General features: G+C 41.8%; 1 protein-coding gene across 3 annotated transcripts in view; it reads left to right on the top strand.

Moving 5' to 3' along the window:
- The window catches only part of BBS7 (Bardet-Biedl syndrome 7), a 46,057-nt gene that overhangs the window by 12,719 nt on the left and 14,038 nt on the right, over positions 1-19,300 (top strand). Inside the window, exons 9-16 of one of the 3 annotated variants that reach the window (XM_014596226.3) lie at positions 195-279; positions 1,552-1,654; positions 7,676-7,868; positions 9,105-9,179; positions 11,990-12,055; positions 15,247-15,386; positions 16,228-16,392; positions 16,537-19,287. In XM_014596226.3, the coding sequence (XP_014451712.1) occupies positions 195-279; positions 1,552-1,654; positions 7,676-7,868; positions 9,105-9,179; positions 11,990-12,055; positions 15,247-15,386; positions 16,228-16,392; positions 16,537-16,612 (903 nt within the window). In that variant the 3' untranslated portion in view covers positions 16,613-19,287. Of the gene's footprint in view, positions 1-194; positions 280-1,551; positions 1,655-7,675; positions 7,869-9,104; positions 9,180-11,989; positions 12,056-15,246; positions 15,387-16,227; positions 16,393-16,536; positions 19,288-19,300 lie in introns of those variants that run through there. The other 2 variants (XM_006263437.4, XM_014596225.3) reach the window with 2 other exon arrangements.

Raw genomic sequence — 19,300 nt, 5'->3', positions numbered from 1 at the left:
GCCTGTGTGATGGCCGGATGGTGGGAGAAGCAATGGTGACAGTGCTGTGGGGGGAACAGTGGGTTGGGTTATTATTTTTGTATCTTTGAGTTGCTGTGAATCCAAACAGACCTCCTGCAGTACAAACTGAAAACAAGCATGTAAGCTCCTTCTAAAGTACCATATTTTATAGTGTTTGTGTGATTTATTTGTAGGCATTGTCAGAAAGTATCACATCAATCCAGGGTGGCTGTGTAGGAAAAGATGGGTATGATGAAATATTAGCATCCACATATTCTGGTAAGACATCTACTAAATGCTTACAGATTTTTAGAACATTATAGTGTTTTAAGTATGCTGTGTTAATAGAGACAACTTTTTTTTTAATTATCTATCCTGGTTACAAAAAGGACTTTCTGGTACAAATGTCTTTTAAAAGACTTAAACATTGGAATTTTTTTTGCAATACATTTAAAGTACATTGAAACAATATGATTTTTTGAGTCTACATATTTTTTTTTGAAGGGTAACAAAGCAGCTGCTTATTGTATGCTATAGGCAGATGTATACCCCAGTGATGATTGTGCTGAGCATGAAAGGTTTTATACTTGATTAAATTGTTTAAAGTACAGTTACATTGATATTATAAATATTGATAATTGTTATATTCCTTTCTTTTGTTTTCTTGTCACTCTAAATAGAGTCTCTCTCTCAGTAATGATGAATCTTGCTAGATCTCTGGCACTTATTTTTTTTGTTCTTTTTGGCTTCTTGGTGTTCTAGAGCTCACTAAAACAGATTTTTCTAAGTACACAAGATTTTTCTTGAAAACATCTCCTTTGATGTCACTTGGCTGCTGGTAGCACTGCTTGGTTTATGAATGAGAAACGATAGCAAAAGTGGTCCGTGTTCTGGTTACTAGGGTTCCAGACATTAAAAGGCTGCTTTCTAGGTTACTGTAGAGACTAAAATATGGCCCTGAAACCTTACTTTTAAACCTAATAGTCAAAAACCTGCCATTTAATGTTGACTCAATGGTAGATCTATGCAGGCACATAAAATATATGTGTGCCTCTTGTATATTCATTGCAGGCTTTGCATGATTAAAGGACTGTGGGACCTATCTTCACCTATCAGTAAAACACTGCTGACTTAAGATAAAAATTGAACCCAATATGCATTGCAGAGTATAAGGGCAGAGTATATGTATCATATATCACCTTTACTGCATTATGGTCACTAAAACCAGCCTATCCATGGTGGTATAGGTACTTCTATCAGAAGAAAAATATTAGCTCCTGATAAATGTGTTTGTAGCCCACTTCAGTTGGGGCTCTCAAAGTGCTGTATAATGAAGGATAGATACCGTTGTTCTCTGTTTACACAGTGGCAGATGGTTTGCCATGAAAATACATACCTGTTGTTATAGATCAGCAGAAACAGGAGTAAAAGCAAGGTCTTTACTGTATCCAGTGACCTGTGTAGTGGACAGTTTTGCCTCTGTTCTGTAGCACTATGGCTATGTTGTTCAGTCATGACGTCTAACATAATATCTTTGTATGTTTTGTTCAGGATGGGTAACAGGACTGACTACAGAGCCTGTCAATAGGGAAGGTGGATCTGGTGAAGAACTAAAGATAAGTCAAGAAATGCAAAACAAGATTTCATCCTTAAGGTAATTTAATTAAAAGGAACATAGTAAAAGAGATCCAGGACAAACTAATATACATACTAGGGGAAGTCATCCTCTGGAAATCAGATTTCAAAATATATTTAGTACAACATCTGAAATTATCAAAAGTACAAAAAGTATGAAATTATAGATTTGTTGGCCATGTCCCCACAAGCAGGAGTGAGCAGTTGCCGCAGGGAAAGAAGTGGCATAAATACATGCTGCTGCTTTTTGCCCTCTCAAATACACCTGCGCGTGGGACTAGCACAGAGAAAAATGCTTTGGATGGGGTAGGGGAGACTGAGGCCAGCACCTGGGCTGACGCCAGCAGCCTTACCTGACATCCTGGAGGCTTCCAGTTTCCTTACCTGGCATCCAGTTTTGGGTAGCGCACACTGCTGCCACGTGCTGCCCCGCTTTTTTCTGGCATGGATTTTTTGACACCGGGATTTTCTGGTGTAAAAAAACCCTGTCATGCTACAAATTAGCAGCATGGTGAAAGCATGCGTGTGTGGAGCATGCAGTTTGTGGTACCACAGATGGGTCCGCAGTGCCACGCGTGCATCCTCGTCTGCATGCGCCTGTTGTGTGTGAGTTTCTCTTATACCTCTGTCCGTCTTCTTTTGTAGTGAGTCTCTGTCTCTCTTTTCTTTGATTTGCTATTTTAGGGACTGTGGCTTAAACACACATCCCAAAAGTATTAAGAGTAATGTTGGATTCTGTCCTGCCTCACTTGAGTTCATCATTCTGGGAGTGGGGAGAATTGTAAGCCTCTTCTAAAACTGTTGAAGCATGGAAGTTCAGTTGGATTTTTTTTTCAAAATATTTTCATTTTTTGGCTCCCCTGGGAGCTTATTCAAGGTATCAGATCCATTTTAAAACCTTGATTTTTTTTTTTTTTAAATGTATTCCTCTTTTCCCTAATGCATTCTTTGCTTCAAATGTGCACAAATGCCTTCATGTCTGATGGAGGTACACTCAGCTAAAGACTTTGATACCTATAAACCTTTCTCCAAAAAGGAACCAGAAGCACATGCTTTCCTTTAGAACCTGTTCTGCAAGAAGCCATTCTGGCTTGAGTCAGTTATCTTATTCTTTCCCGCTCTGATCAATGTCATCATTTCTTTGTCTCTTGCAAAGTTCTACCCTGGAAGGGGTTGTTCTTATGAAAGATACTTCATAAAGGATTATTACAGTGGCATTTTAAGGCAGGGGAGCTAAATTCTTTAAGGGAGCTGGGAAGGCATCTGGTTGTTTCAGCAGCTTCGAGTGGCTGTGTAGTGTAGAAAGGATTCTCAAGGATCTTGCCATTGGACCCAACCAGTCCACAGTACAGTTGGCTTCTTTGGATCCTGTAGGTCCCTTGTGTTTGGGTTGGCTAAATTGGACATCTGCATTGAGTCACTCATGAGATCATCTGACAAAATCCCAATAAAGCCCCCTTTTTCTCAGTCAGTGGAGGAGAGAGTGGAAGGCTGTACTGTTCACAGTGCTGAGCTCTGAGATTTTACCTGTAGCATCCATTTGATTGTCATTTGAAATTTCTCTAGAGGTATTACTCCACTAATATCCAGAGGGTGCATCTACATGTGCAAATAATGCAAAGCAATTAAATGCAAGTATTATCCTGCTGTGGAGTTAATTAGTTTACTCCAACCAAATGGGTGCATATGTAGACATGCAACATTTATGTGGAGCTAATTAGTCAACTCTGCAGTAAACATCTGGTGTAGACGTGCCCAGAGAGTCTGGATTCCAAAACAGGGTATTTCCACTGTTGGATCATAAAGTTCATGGGTCCTGCTGCAAATCTAAGCTTAGGGCTGTGTTTTATTTCCCATTATTTGTCCAACTGGCAGCTTTCTAACCAGGGAAGTGGCATGTTTGACACTTACACATAGGTAGCAGTTCCATTTCCCCTGCCAAGTGAATATGCACACGTAGCATATACATGTTAGTTGGCTGCTCAATGGTGGGGCAGCTGTACAGCTACTTGCATGTGCCCATTCAGAATGTATAAGTGCATCCAAGTCACAGTAACATAGTTGGCCAGAAACTCATGATTAACCAGTATTAAATGCCAGAGTGGGAGTATCCTCTTCCTTTATTTTTAGCCCTAAAAACAGAGTGGCTAGAGGATTGCTCAAGATGCACAGTACTTGGGCACTAGGCCCTCCTTGCCAAGCACAGTGCTTTAACTGCCACAGGTCAGGCATTATTCAGTCCCCTCTCCAGCACTCCTTTTGAAGCTGGCCACTGGGCAGCAGAGGGAAATGTGGGGCCCAGAAGGAGAGAAGCTAGAGCAGGGGTTGGCAACCCCTGGCACGCGTGCCAAGCGTGGCATGTGAGGCCATTTTGCTTGGCACACCATGGCCAGCCCTGGATCCGGGAAGCTGCTGCCAGCGACGGAGCCTGGGCTGCTCCAAGCAGGGCTTGCAGCATCCCAGCTGCCTGCTGGGAGCAGCCCAGGACCTCAGCTGGCAGCAACTCCCCAGAGCCGGGGCTGGCTGCAGCCGGGAGGCTCCAAACAGCTGGGCCGGGCTCTGGCACCAGCTCCGCACCGGCACCTGCTCCTGCACCTCTGAGCAGGCGGTGGGTCGGGACCTGAGGCAGCGCAGCCCCGGTCTCTCGCCCACTCCCAGCACTGAGATGATGAGCCTGGTGCAACTGTTTGTAGACAGCCCAAGCTCTGGGCAGCAGCAGCAAGCAGCAGGCAGGCTACAAACAGCTGCTCCGCTCTCATCACCTCTGTGTTGGGAGTGGGGGAGAGACCAGGGCTGTGCTGCCTCAGACCCTGCCCCCCCCACCAAGGCGCACCTGCTCGCTCTGGTGTGGAGTTGCTGCCAGCCGGGGTCCTGGGCTGTTCCCAGTAGGCAGCTGGGATGCTGCAAGCCCTGCTCAGAGCAGCCCAGGCTTCAGCAGCTACCCAGAGCCAGGGTAGCTGCTGGCAGCCACAGAGCCCGGGCTGGGGGGCAGGGGCTTTGTGTGGGGGGCAAGGGGCAGTAGAGGTGGGGGGAAGGGTTTGTGGGTAGGGGGCAAGGGACAGGGCTGGGGGGCAGAGGCTGTGGGTGGGGGGCAAGGGGCAGCGGGGCTGGGGGCTAGGGCCTTTGGGTGGGGGGCAAGGGGCAACAGGGCTGAGGGGCAGAGGCTTTGGGTGGGGGACAAGGGGCAGAAGTGCTGGTGGGCAGGGGCTTTGGGTTTGGGGCAAGGGGCAGAAGTACTGGCGGGCAGAGGCTTTGGGTGGGGGGCAAGGGGCAGCAGGGCTGGCGGGCAGAGGCTTTGGGTCGGGGGCACGGGACACAAGCAAGTCATCCTGCCATGTACCCCTTGCCCTCATTTTGTTTTTCTGCCATGCTGGCACTCCAGCACCTTCCGAGGTAAGCATTACAGTGTTTTTCGGCACTCCAGCCAAAAAACGTTGCCTACCCCTGAGCTAAAGGATGGGTGGCTCAATGACGTGTCTGCCACAGTGGTAAGGAGGAGGCCCTGGGTTCTAGCGTGGAGCTTTGCTCCCAGTAAAGAAAAAGCTTCTTTACTTCACTATTGTCAATCTGTTTTATCTAATTCCCAAGTGAACACAAGGGGCAGTGGCCCAGATTCAAAAGGGCCCTGGAAAGAGGTGCGGATAATGTTTAACCTGTTGTGTGGTGATTAGAGCATTGTGCTGGGAAGTTAGAAACACACAGGTTCAAACTCCCTTTGTGCAAGGGGGTGCCTAGAATCCAGGGGGTGCCAGAATCTTACTTTCTGGGCAAATGCCCTTAATCTGTCTGCGACTAAGGCATGGGAAGATCCTCATCCTTTTTTCCAGACTCACATTCAGATACACTGACCAGTATGTATAAATGTAACTGACTGAACATAGTCTGTGTGTCTTTTCCACAGGGCAGAGACAGAACCAAAAATGGTGAGGTATGTGGCTAGAAAACTGCCATTTAGGCACACAAAGGGGAATGGAATTTGTCCCTTATTGGTGTAGTGTTCACTGTTAAGGAATGTGGGTTTCATCACATTCACTTAACTTACACTTTTAACATGAATCTGATTGGGGCTCAGGAGTGTTTGTTTGTTTTTTAATGTCCTTTTAGACAGTTCAAATGTTGATGTGCTCCAGGATACATTCCATGAGGGTACTGTGCATGAAATAAGTACTGTGGTACTATCTACTGACCTAAAGTAAAATTGGGGCCCCACTGTACTTGGAGTGTGGAAACACCTAGAGACAGTGTGCTTTCCTTGATGAGTGTTTTACAATAGAAATAGATAAAAGGAAATCAAGTGAGTTCATTTGCCTGTCCCTTTTCCATGGTTATACAGGAAGTTTGTGTTCCAATCAGGAATTAGAAGTTACATGTTCTGATTCATGATTCATTCATTCTAGTGCTCTAACCTCTGGACCTTATTGCCTTCCAAACCATCTTGGATTTTCTTTGATCCTCCACCTTCTGCATCAGTGTCCTTTCTGAGGAGTAATTAAAGTAGTTTTATTTTCTTCTTTTCATAAATCTCTTCCTAAAAGTAAAGGCCCCCATGAAAAATATCTCAACCTCTTCCTTCAGATTTCTTGTATCAGTAATTTGATCCACTTTGAAGAGGTGGAAAAACCAGTGAGAAACTCCTTAGAAATGTCCCCTTCTATTTTTATTTTCAGAGGATGTTCTTCTGTTGTCCTCTTCTTTTTCTCAGTAACGCAGGCTTTATTTTACATATTTTGTATTGTACATTATAGAAAGAACATAAGATCATCTGATCAATCAATAAGTGCCATACTGGGTCAGACCAGTGGTCCATCTACCTTGATATTCTGTCTCTGACAGTGGCAAAATAGATGCTTTAGAGAGAGAGAGCGTGTGAACAGGGTATATCTAGAGCAGTAGTGCTCGACCCTGTCCAACAGAACCAGGTCATCTGGCCTGTGGGTCTAGAAATTTGGTGGATTGAGACTGGGAGCAGTGTTAATTGCTGCTCCCCTGCTGCCAAATTTTGGAATCTATAGGCAACCCTGCAGACTGGCTAACATGGCCCTGCGTGCTAGATCTGCTGGTACAGATTTGACCAGCTTGTGGAGTTACTCTGGAGCCAGCTCAGGGATGTGGTCTGATGTGTATGCATCCTGATCCACCCTGGTCTGAAGGACCATTAATCTTCATAAATTCATGATCCTCCATGAATGTATCTAGTCCTCTTTTTGATCCTGGCTATACTGTATGCCTCTGCAATCTCCTGTAGTAATGAGTTCTACATTCTATCATATCCCTCTTCAGCCTTCTCCTTTCCAAAATGAAGAGTCCTAGCCTTTTGAGTCTCCTGGTATGGCAGCTGCTCCATACCCTGATCATTTTGGTTGCCCTTCTCTATACCTTTCTAATTCTACTACTTCCTTGCAGAGGTGTGGAGAAGTTACAGTCTATGTTTTCACTGATATTTCATGTCAGGAATGCATTATATTTTTGGTGGAAAATGTCTTCCTACTTCCTCCAGAAATCACTGTACTTTGGCAAGACAGATTTCTAACGTATATTTTCATATTTCATTACTAGATTAGATTATGAAAAAAATATTACATCATATAACTTACAGAAAGAATATTGATCAATTGTACTTTGTGCCTAGAGGGGACAGGACAAGACATAATGGGCTTAAATTGAAATAGAGAAGATTTTGGTTAGATATTCAAAATGAAATGGGTTAAGCACTATAACCGATCACCTGTGAAATCTGTGTTTTTGAAGCTTTTTTTTAACTGCAGAGTAAACAAACATTTGTTTTAGAGGGATAATTCTGACCTGTAAAGGGAGTTGAACTAGATGATCTACTGAGATCCCTTCCAGCCCTATTTTTTATTAAACTGAAGTCTAATGAAGGAGAGTTGGGGACTACCTAAAAAAGATAAAACTTTGTTATAAGTAGAAAAGATAACAAAGATGAAGGTTGCAGGAAAATAGAACCAGTTTCTAGAGGAACTTTGTATTTAAAGTTGTCTCAAAACATTTGTGTTTACATCTGACAGTTTTTCTTTACCAGGAGTGAGTTGGAACATTTACAGATAAAGGTACTGCAAGAACGTGAAAAATACCAGCAGTCTTCTCGATCCAGTACTGCTGTTTCAGCAGTACCAGCATTTAGTGTGAATGACAAGTTTACATTAAATAAGGATGATTCCAGCTACAGCCTTATCTTAGAAGTGCAGACAGCTATTGATAATGTTTTGATACAGGTGAGAGTCTATTTATCAGATGTTTTTAGATCCTAATACAACTTTTAAACCTCAGCAAGAACACTAATGTTTTTTGATGCTAGAAGATTTTTATCAGGGTCTGCTTTTTATATGCCACAAGTTCAGTTCTTAAGGACTTTTTATGTTAAAGGCTTTAGTGCTGATAATACAAGTTTATAGCTATCTTGTTGTTATAAAGCAAAACTTCAGTTTGTACTTATAAGAAAAAATACTGAAAAAAAATATTGGCATATAACTTTCCATATGCTCCTAATAGAACAGCTAAAATTCAAGATTTTTTTTTAAGCAAGTGGAAAGCTATTATTTTGAATTCAAGTCAGATTCAGGTATTAAACGATTACCAGCAGGCTGGTATGGGACATATGGATTTGCTCCAGAGTTGTTTTTTTTTTATTTCAAGAGTTTCAAAAGCAAAAAATAGTTTAAAAAACAAACAAAACACAACACAACAAAACGTGGTCTTCACATAGAGTTGTAAAGTGATAGCAGTCTGTAGCGCCCATGTAGCTGTGGAATGTTGCAGTACAATAAATCTTCAGTATATGTAATTTTTGAAGAATGATGACACTTGATTTGATTTAGTAGTTAATAAATTATGACACTTGATTTAGTGGTTACAGATAAGCATTTAAAATTAATTATTCCTTTTATCATGTCAGCTGAAATTAATGTTGTCTTTGGTAGCTGGAAGAGAAGTTGATGCTGAGATAACTAGCTTTTAGGCACATCCAGGGAAAAAGTCTTATAAAAAGGTAGCCAGGAAGAACTGAAATTTAGGCAAGCTGTCCAGGTAAAAAAAAATCCCATGTTCCTATTGGTTCTTGGTGGACACATCTATTTTTTTAATGATCGATTGATACACAGGATCGTTCAGTACTTCCTCAGATAGATCCTGCATTGGTGAAACCAATGTAATGTCTATCTTGTTGCAGACTGACGAGATGGACATTACATTGGAGTTTTGTTCTAGTATAAGCCAGTTGAAAAACTAGTTTGGGAAGTTCACTGCAGACTTAGAGCTAAAGATATCCAAATTGTCCTAGTCTTAAAATGTAACAAATATGCTAAAAATGTATTTCTTTTACTTTTTTTGAATTAAGTTTATCAAACAATATTATTGCCCTTTCTTCACTAACATAATTATGTACAATTAAACAAGATAAATATGTTAAAAACTATGCTTTTTATTTGCCCTTCCCTTAATGTTCTGCACAGAGTGATGTCCCAATAGACCTACTGGATGTGGATAAAAATTCCGCTGTTGTTAGTTTTAGTGGCTGTGATTCTGAGGTAAGTGGAAGAATAAGTTAAACAAATCAGTTACTTCTACAGAGACTGCCTGATGAAAGCTACTATCAACTGGGCACATCTACACTTCAGTCTAAAGTTAGTCCCAAGTCAGTCCACACACACAGTGTTCCTGAGCCATCTGGCGTCTACATGCGCGTTACTGCACAGTAACTAATCAGGTATCAAATTTATGCTCAAGTTGGTGTAAATCTTAAATTAGTCTCAGGTCAGTCCACACACGGCATTAATGCACTTTAATACCTGCACGTGTAGATGCTGGACTATTCCCACTTACTGTGTAGTAAATTTAAGCCAGTGTAAATGCATGTGTAGATATGCCCACTATGCATTAAAAATACAGTTTAAAATGCTTGGAGTTAAAATACTTATTTGTTGGCTGAAAGAACTGGAATAAAATTGGGAGGGAGCAAGTTAAGATAATTCACTGTTGCTGGAAGTATAGAAGTAGTAAGCATTCCATATACAATAATTTATTTATGAAATCTTATTACCCAAAGAGCAATATAGTTTCATATAAAGTAGGTTTTAAAACATTGTAGTGACATGAAAGTCTTTTGTGTTTTAGAGATTACATGTTGGACTCCATACATTGTTTTTACAGATATATTTCATTTAAAATCATTCCAGAAAATAAGTTAGCATTGTAAAGATCTTTTTAAGGGGGTGGGAGGGGGGCTGCCCATAGCGGTCTATTAAATATTTAAGGTTTGTTAGTAACAAATTTGGCACATCAAAGATCTGTCTTTAAGCTTACATAAATTAATGCTTGTTTTGAGTTTCTTAGTCATTCTGTGTGATCATTACTTTAGCTAATGTCTCTTTTAGCCTACAGCATATTTTGACTTTTTTTTTTCCTTGCGCAGTTAGCATAATTTTAGCCTTTCATTTGAGACTCCCATGTGGTCCTAGGGCTGGGACCAACAATCATCTAATTGTCAGTTCCAATCTGGGATGGTTTGGGTTCTGGGCTGCAGGCCGCTTTCAGTGTGCTGGTTCACGGGAAGCCCAGGAGTCTGGACTTCCCTTGCACTAGCAAGTAGTAATGACACCATTGGGATTTGATGCCTTATACCAAAATAATGTGGTCTGCCATGCTACACATGCATGGCAAGACATATGTTTGTTAGAATTAGGGATCAAATCCCATCTTGCCATTAAATGAACGTGTGCCAGTGGCCTTAGTTTCCTCCTTGAATATTCATTCCTTCTCCTAGGAACATAGTGAAGCTGATACCAGGCTCCCACATGGTCACAGGACTGGGGCAGACAATTGTTGGTCCCAAGCTTAGGATTGCATTTGAGCCAGTTCAAGACTTGAGTGCAATTCCAGATCTGGGATTAACAGTCAGCCAGCCCTGGGACTACATCAAATGTGATTCCAGATGGGGCTGGGACTAACAACTGTATCAGCTAATTGCCAGTCCCAGCACTGGAGCCAGTGCCAGACTTTGGTGTCATCCCAGGGCTGGGATCCACAACCAGCTGATTGTCAGTCTCAGTCCTAGGACTGCACTGGGGCCAGCTCAAGACTGGTGTGGTCTCAAGGCCAGGACTACACCAGAGTCTTGAACCAGCTGTGATTTTCCTGCCACACAGTCAGTTTAAGGTGCAAACCAGCTACAAATATGTTACACGTCTTTTGTGAAATACTTCTGTGGCTCGTTGGTTTCTTGTTTTGTCTCCCTATTAACTCCTTGAACATGTGGAAGGGTTACTATTTATGGCATGATTAACAGGGCAATAACAACTTAATTGTAACATCTGCCAGGGGGTCTAACAGATGACTCTTTTTTCTTTTTTGTTTTTAATTCTGCAGAATATAGTTTTCAGCCTTAATGCAGAAATTGAGCTTTATTGAGAGAGCTGGTTTTTAATACATAGTGGAGTTTTGGACCCTTTGAAGTTAATATGAATTTTCAGCATCTCCAGTGGAGTCAAAATTCCATCCATTGTGTTTTACCTTTTATGGGATAGTTTTGGTTAGATAGCAAAAACTGTTACTACTGTATTTACTCAAATCTATGGTGAGGTGTCTGTCCCTGCCCCCAGACAGCACGGGGGGAAAAAAACCCTCATCTTATATTCATGTACAAAGCAGGGAAGGTGGCATGTGACTGCTGCAGCTCTGACTCCTGCCTTGAGCCTGGGTCAGGATCAGGGTCAGACCCCCAGCAGAGTACTGCCTCCCTCTCCACTTGCCTTTTTCAGTTTCTGTGCCCCTTCCACCCCCTTCTCCCTCTTTACTGTCAGGTGCAGCTCAGCTCTGGCTTGGGCTGGATTCCCTTCCAGGCACATAGTACAGGGAAACTGTGTCCCCTGCCCAGCCACTCAGCAGCATTGCTGTTGCTTTGTGACATAGCAAGGGCTGCACTTCCATGTGCTGTGCTCCATGAGCCAGGAGGGAACAGAGTCCGAGCAGCATCTGACAGTAAGAAGGGGGGGTGGAAAGAGGCAGAGACTGTAAGGAGTGAGGGGAAAGGGTAAGAGATTGTGGGGAGAGAAGAGACTAAGGAGCTGGAGGTGGGTGGGGTGCAGGTGGCAGGAAGGCTGCAGTCAGGGGGCAGAGGGCAAGGGGCCTGCCTGACTACTACAGACACTGCTTCCCCTGCTGTAGCAGTGAAGGGGACAAATTTAAAACAACCTTCCAATAATTAGATTCCATACCTGGAAAATTGTAGATTCATCTTAAATTCAAGTAAATGCAGTATGTTTGCTTATATTGTGAAAACATTTTTATGAAACTTTCACAAATCTGATTCTAAATTATTTATTTTTTGAATTGTTCACAGCCAAATAGCAACTTTCTCCTTGCAACTTACCGATGTCAAGCAAATACCACTAGACTGGAGCTTAAGGTAAACTTTTCAAAAATATTTTGTTTTACTTTCATAGGGTTATCGTATTTCCAGTTCCAAAAAAGAGGTCACTTGTTGCAGGGACACCTCACTCCCAACCTGCAGCCTGCTGTCCCTGCTGCTGCCCCTCACTCCTAATCCACAGACCCCTGGCCCTGCTGCTGCCCCTCACTTCTTGCTTACAGTCTCCCACCACTCCAGGGCAAGCTGGTACCTCTCACTGCTAGCCCACAACCCCCTTGTTCCCCCCAGCCTTGTTGGAGGGGGCCTTCAGCTGCCCCCGTTTCTATCATGCTGGAATGCTGCGGCAGCTCTGGTTCCTGTGAGTGGCAGCAGAGCGAGCCTGGCCCTGGCACAGGCTAGAAGGAGGAGGAGGGGATGTCTCTAGCACCCCCATACCCCAGGCTGGGGCTCCTGCGCCATGCCAGGTGGCCTGGCTATGCCTCCCCCCACCTCTCCCTCCCTGGCAGCATCTCCCAGGCACCCCTTCCAGTACTGAAGCCATTACACCTACACATTCCCCAGCGCCAGCAGACAACCATCCCCCTCACACACCCATCCCCTTCCCTTTTCCCCCCACCCAAACAGTCCGCAAGCCCTGGCACTCTAACCCCTCCCCCATACACTTACTTGGATGCAGCTGCCAGGACTGCTCTCACCCATCTACCAGGTGCGTGCTGGCCACGTGCATGGGTGTGTGTGCGCACAGAAGCACGTGGTGCCCCCCACCTCCAATTGCCCTCCCCCGTTCCCACCTGCAGAGTGGAGCAAAATCCTGGACATTGGTTCAGATTTCAAAAAACTGCCCAGACGAAGACCAGAGGATCCAAAAAGAGAACATGTCCAGGAAAACCCGGATGTATGGTGACCCTGTTTTAAAAATATGTTTTACCAAGAAAATATCAGTTGGTATATTGTGCTCTGTTTAAATGAGCTTAAGTGCATGATGAACCCAGTGTGGCTACTGCTTGTTTACTAAGGAATCTTTAATCATTTGCATACCACCTCCTTTATGTGTGTGTACATGTGTCCACTTGGAAAATGGATAGAGGAGAGTGGGAAAAGGAGAAAGCTTTATCTTTCCTGCAGCAGCCTGTCTCTTTGAAAAGAGAGAGAGAGATGAAATAATCTCTGGTGAGTCTAGAATTAGAATCATACTTAATGTGGAGCTTCAGACAAGGATGGGGAAGTGCTAAGGAGCAGAATTGTCAGTAGTGTGACTAAGTGGGCAGCTGAACTGGAGAAATAGACTGCTGGTGTTTCAGAAGGGAAGGAAACTTCAGCTTAAACTATATGTTTACACAGTCTTTAGATCAAAGGAATGCCTAATTTTTTTAAATATTAAACTGTATTTATACAAATGTACAAAGCTCTGTAATTGCCATGGGGGAAATATTTGGGTGTCTTGGGGACTCTCTCTCTAGGTTTTTTTTTTCCAATCAGTTTCTCAACACAGCAAACTTCTAAGTTGATAAGTAATTTTTTTCTGCTTGTGTTTTTTCGGCAAGAAGACAGTTTCTTTCATTTCTTTTGAAATTTAAGCGCATAGAGCACAGATTTGAACTTTTTTTTTAAGGAGGGTTCAACAAACAGCCTTGTGGAGAGCGTAATAGACAGGGCCTTAAGAGACCTGATTTCTCTTACTAGCTCTGTTGTTGGCCTGCTTGATGACTTTGGTCAAGTCATTTAATTTCCTTGTGCTTCAGTGTCCTTATCTTTAATTGGGGTAATATTTCTAACCACCTTTGTAAAATGCTGTGAGAGATGCTGATTATCACTTCAAGTGCCATCTACTTTCAGATATCCCAACATAAATATTTGACAATCCTTCTCTTTTCTTCAGATGTGTTTTAGTTAGTTCTTTGAGATTTAAAAAAAAAATAAATGTAATGTGTCAGAACTCATTCGAACAGTTTTATGCCATTCCATGGATACAAAAGTACCCTAAAGATGAGCACTAGAGCACCTTCTCTGTAAAGGAGCTTTTTTTTTTTTTTTGCGATTCTCACTAAGATCTAAGCACGTACCAAGCAATGAATTAAGGGCTTGAGACCTGCTGCAAAATCCACTGAAGTTACTGGGAGTCTGTCCATTAAATATACTTATTCTACAGATGGAATACTGAGATGAGGGATAAAATAAATCAGGGGCATTTTTACACATGCTCCAGGAGGTGTAGAAGGGATGCTTTAATTAGTGAGCTGTGCTAATTAAAAGCGCCGAACATCACATGTATCAGCATCAGAGTGAGCTTATTCTATGAGCTTCAGTTCAAAGCGCCCTGTTACCATTTTTGAGTGCAGGGTCACTGATGCATGTGTTGTGGGAGGCTGCTGGAGTATGGTCATTTCCATGCTCCAGCAGACTCAATAATTAAGTCTGCTCTAATGTGCTGGATTTCTAACATGACAGAACTGGCTCCCTGCACATCTATAGGAGCCCTTGAATTCAGATTTTCCTGAGTCTCAATCTAGTGCTCTCTCCGTGCAAAACAATGTTTATTTGCTTATCTGGCTTCCTCACCCATTTATAGGGCTGTGGATAGGACATTCTTTTTTCTTGGTGAGTGCCTTTGGGGTTGCTGGCAGCTGCTAGGCATTAGATCAGCCTGAGCAACAAATTGTAGCATGAGGTTGTATTGGTGCAGAGTGATTTCAGGTGTTGTGATAGTACAAAAGTTGCTTTGCCCACCCACTTGTCAGCTGTTAAGTATTTCTTAGCTGCAGCTGAGGATCTGATGATGGTTCTTTTCTAAAATTCATGTTGGAAGGAATAATATTCTTATTGTGAAGAAGTGCTACAAAAGTGAAAATGTAGAAGGGTCTTCTGTCATTAATGGACATAGAATAAAGTTTGTAAAAGAACAACAGAAAACCCTACATAGTACACTAAAGAACTACAAAAGGTTCTACAAAGACTTGGATCCTGGGCACAGGTATCAAAGCTAATTAATTTTATTTTCTTCTATAAAAAATCTGTGCAAGTTAAGTAGTTCCTCGAATGGACATTATTGAATCTACATTTGGAAAAGTTTTAGATTTGCTCTTTTTAAAATGGGTACTTTGTTAATGAACCAAAACAGTGTTTTCTGTAGATTTTTTTTAAGAACTTTAAGTTTTGATAAAATACAGAGGATTTACATTCTGATAAATTACTAAGTAGTCTCCTCCTTGTCTTGTTTATTGATGTAGATTCGATCAATTGAAGGCCAATATGGAATACTACAAGCCTATGTAACTCCAAGAATTCAGCCAAAAACTTGCCAAGTTCGCCAATATCAGATTAAACCACTTTCACTTCATCAACGAACTCACTCTGTTGATCATGACAGGTATTTGCAAACAAAAAGTAGTAATTTTTTGAGAAACTAATACAATCTAATTGAATCATTGTGAAGAATTGACCTTGTAAATTGCAACAATCTTGCTAACATCTGATTATAGAATTTGTATAGCAAATCTCTTCTCTCTTAATTTCCTGTGTTTGAATAGTCTTCTGCCACACCTCAATCAACCCAAAAACATCCAGATTTCTTCTTTCTTATTGTTCCATTCAGGAATCACAAGTGTATCCAATTGTACTTAATCTCTCCACCCACAATTTAGTACCTTAAATCACTGCCAGTTCATTGCTTACTTTAAAACAAAGATTATAGGAACCATGAATTAAATTACATGTTCTGGCTTCAGATGCTAATGGACACTTCTCCCTGTACCGTCCATTATGCCTGACTTCTCATGTATTACTTCTGCAAGAATGGCTTTGATTTTTAAAGAACTAGACTATCTGACCATCAGAATTCTACACTGTCAATTTATTTCCTCGCTTACAAGCCTGATAACTTTTTTGTTTCAAGTTTTTTAAAAGTAAAAACTACCTGTTTTCCCAGTTGTAACTCATCTGGAGTAAAAAGGTTCAAATAATTACATATGCATATGCTTTGCATAGAATTTTGTGCTGAACTAGTGAAGGCTGACTGTAATGGTTTAGCTTACTGGAAGCTAGAATGAGACCTGGCTTTCAGAATAATGCTCATGTTTGAAACATAAGGTAAAGAAAAATGCCATATGAAAATTAAAACTGTATCTTCAGTTGGACAGCTCTTCCAACGACAATATTGTTTACTAACATACTAAACCAATGAATTTATTTCTGCTTCCATAATATTATAGACCTATGAACACACTGACACTAAAAGGCCAGTTCAGTTTTACTGAAATTCACTCCTGGGTTGTGTTTTGCCTGCCTGAAGTCCCTGAAAAAACTCCAGCGGGAGAGTGTATCACCTTTTATTTTCAGAACACCTTTTTGGATACACAGCTTGAAAGCACTTACAGGTAAAATATAATTAATAGGGCACAATGTGACTTTACTGTGTGTAGTTAAATATATATGGAAATGGAAAGCCATATTGTCCCCTAAGTAGTATTTTTTGTCTTAGGGTATTGCTCACAGATTTTTCACTTTGTTATTTTTTTCAGAAGCAGAGGAAAAGAGGTTACTGTCCACCAACCAATGAAACAAGAAAAGGGTTTAGGCCCTCAAATTTGCAGATGAGGAAGTTGCCCAGGGTCAGCTGTAGTGGAACTACATATCATTACGGTGCTTCCTTGAAACCCAGCCTTCATACAGGCAAGGTTCTTTGAATAGATGTGATATCTTGTATTAGACCAACTGAATAAAAGATAAAAGATATGACATCTGCTCAAAGAACCTTGCCTGCCTATGTCCTTAGACCAACACTGCTACAACCAAAAACCCAGCCTTCATATAGGATTTTTTCTGTCAGAGTTTGTCCTGGATGTCACTTCCACCCTCCTTACTTTGGGGTTCAGAGCAGGTAGTGGCACATAATGATACAGACAGCATTATTTTGCATTTTTCATGAAAGGTTAAGATGCATTGTAGTAGAAAGTAGTCTTGGCCCTCTCGCCCAGTATTTGTAGGGCATTGGCAGAGAGGAATGAAGCAAAATTCAGGATCACCAAAGAATCTGAGCCATTCTGAAACATCCTGCCCTTTTCCATGTGTTCACTACAGATCTTTCCATTTTGAGTACCATCCTATCTCAGTTCCTTTAGTCATATTCAGTACATTCTTTCTTTAAAATCAGTGAAAATTTTGTTTGCATAAGGACTGCCTGATATGGCTCTTAATCAGTGCCATACTGTAATTAGAAAACCTTTCAAAATGTAATAAGTTTTCTTTAAAGCAGGGGTGTTGAAGATATGGCCTATGAGCCAGATCTGGTTTGTGGAGCCACATCATCTAGCCACCAGTGCTACCTGTGGGTCCCAGAGCCAAGGCCATCCCTTGGCATGGATGCAAGGGGGTGAGGGGGTGCAAATTGGGGTGACCACCCTGGGCCCTGCAGAACTGGATGGAGCAGCCATGGCAACTCTGCGCCACCTCCAGCTTTGTATCCAGCTGCTCACTCCCCACCCCACCACTGCTAGTGGCGGCAGCTTCTTTGGGTCCGGGGTGCGTGGGATCAGAGCGGGGCCCCGCATGGGCTGATTTGCCCCGGGCCCTGCACCCTGCTTGGGTCAGCTCTGCCCACAGTGCCAGGTCCAGGACAGCCAGAAAAGCTGAGCTTTACATAGCAGTGGCAGCAGCTGTGCAGAGCTGTGCAGCAGGGCCCTATGGCAGCAGCAGTTCTAGGGCTGCCACTCCACTACTCAAGGATGTGAGCACAAACATTTCAGATCTGGAATGTGCGGGCCAGTGCAGCCTGCGGACTGGCCCCTCATCTGGCCTGTTGGGCTGGCTGCGTTTGACACCCTTGCTCTAACAATATGATAATTTAAAATAATCTGATATGACTAATTATGGTGGCATTGATGTACTTTACGTGAAACCTTGTTGTTATAATATACACTATCCTGTGAGATGCCCAAGTTCAGTGTTTAGCTTTTTTCAAAAGTAACTGACCAATTGTAGCAAAATTATCCTCTAAATCACTCTTAAAATCACTCTTCCACTCTGGTAACAAATAATATATGCTGTTATCCTTATGACTTTAATGGCCATCTTCTTAAAACTTTTCTTCATGAGAAGATTTGTAAATAAAACCTCCTCTCCTTTTTGCAACTGTCATAGGATGGATCAGCTTTCAGCATTGAGAGTAGTGTTCTCTTCTCAGTGAATTAATTAGCACACTTTAGCTGACTAGTATAAATTATCCAACAATATAGAAGCTGGGAATATTTTGTTATTTTTCTGGTTAGATAGATTACAACTTGGATATACAATGTATAATAAACAGTGTTTTTATACAAAAGATGCAAAAAGTGTTTTGATTTCCTCACTTTTTAAATCTAAAATGAGACTCGTATTGGAACTTGTAGTTATACTTAAGCCCAAATTATCAATTAAAGAACATAGGTACATTAAAAGAAAAAGTTGTCCAAATCTATATATGACTTTGTGTTCAAGATTATACAGAAAAGGAAAACTGTTTCCTCTGTTGCGTGGGAAGTTTAAACTTGGGGATGGCAACGTCGTGTGTTATTGCCAGTGACAAAACTGAGCTCTGAACAAATAGAGTGATAAGACAGGCAACTGTTTTTAGTGGTGTCTTTAATTGGACCAGCTGTATAGTTGGGTGAGTGCTTGGCCTGAAGTTGATTAGACCTGAGGAAGGGCACTTGATGCCCAAACACTTGTTCAACAGCTTTTCCATATACAGTTGGTCCAAGAAAAGATATCCCTAAAAATCCTTGCCTCTAATACATTTTCTGGACAATCATGGCACAAACAACACTCCAACCCTAAGGTGATAAGATCATTTTTATGCAGTCTCCTGCCATTTATTGTGTGGAGCAACTTTAGTTACTTTGATGGTCTCTTTATCAAGTTACACTTTACTAGCTATGGTAGCTCTTTTCAGAGTAGGGATTGTGATCCTAGGATCCTGAAATTTCTAAATGGAGCCTCATGGAACTAAATGCTCTGAGTCCTGTTCCAGTCTTGGTGAAGTTGTTGTATTTTAGCCTTTCCCTACCAAGGGGTAATTGTGTGCTCACAATTTCTCCAGATCAGCTGACGTGTGTTAAGTCTTCTGCTCTAAATTACAGACACTTGAACGGTTATCACTATATGAGAGTACATAAAAATGCCTAAGTATGTAAATGGGCTCATAACTAGAAGAAGGTTTGGGAATGCTGAGATAGAGGATAAAACCTGTTTAGCACTATAAATTAGAGAAAGATCAGGTTTATTGCTCTCTCAATCTATTTTTTGCAG

The sequence above is a fragment of the Alligator mississippiensis genome, chromosome 2, assembly GCF_030867095.1.
Source record: "Alligator mississippiensis isolate rAllMis1 chromosome 2, rAllMis1, whole genome shotgun sequence".
Lineage (NCBI taxonomy): Eukaryota > Metazoa > Chordata > Crocodylia > Alligatoridae > Alligator > Alligator mississippiensis.
Note: the sequence above shows the minus strand (reverse complement) of the source record. Positions and strands in the feature narration are given on the sequence as shown.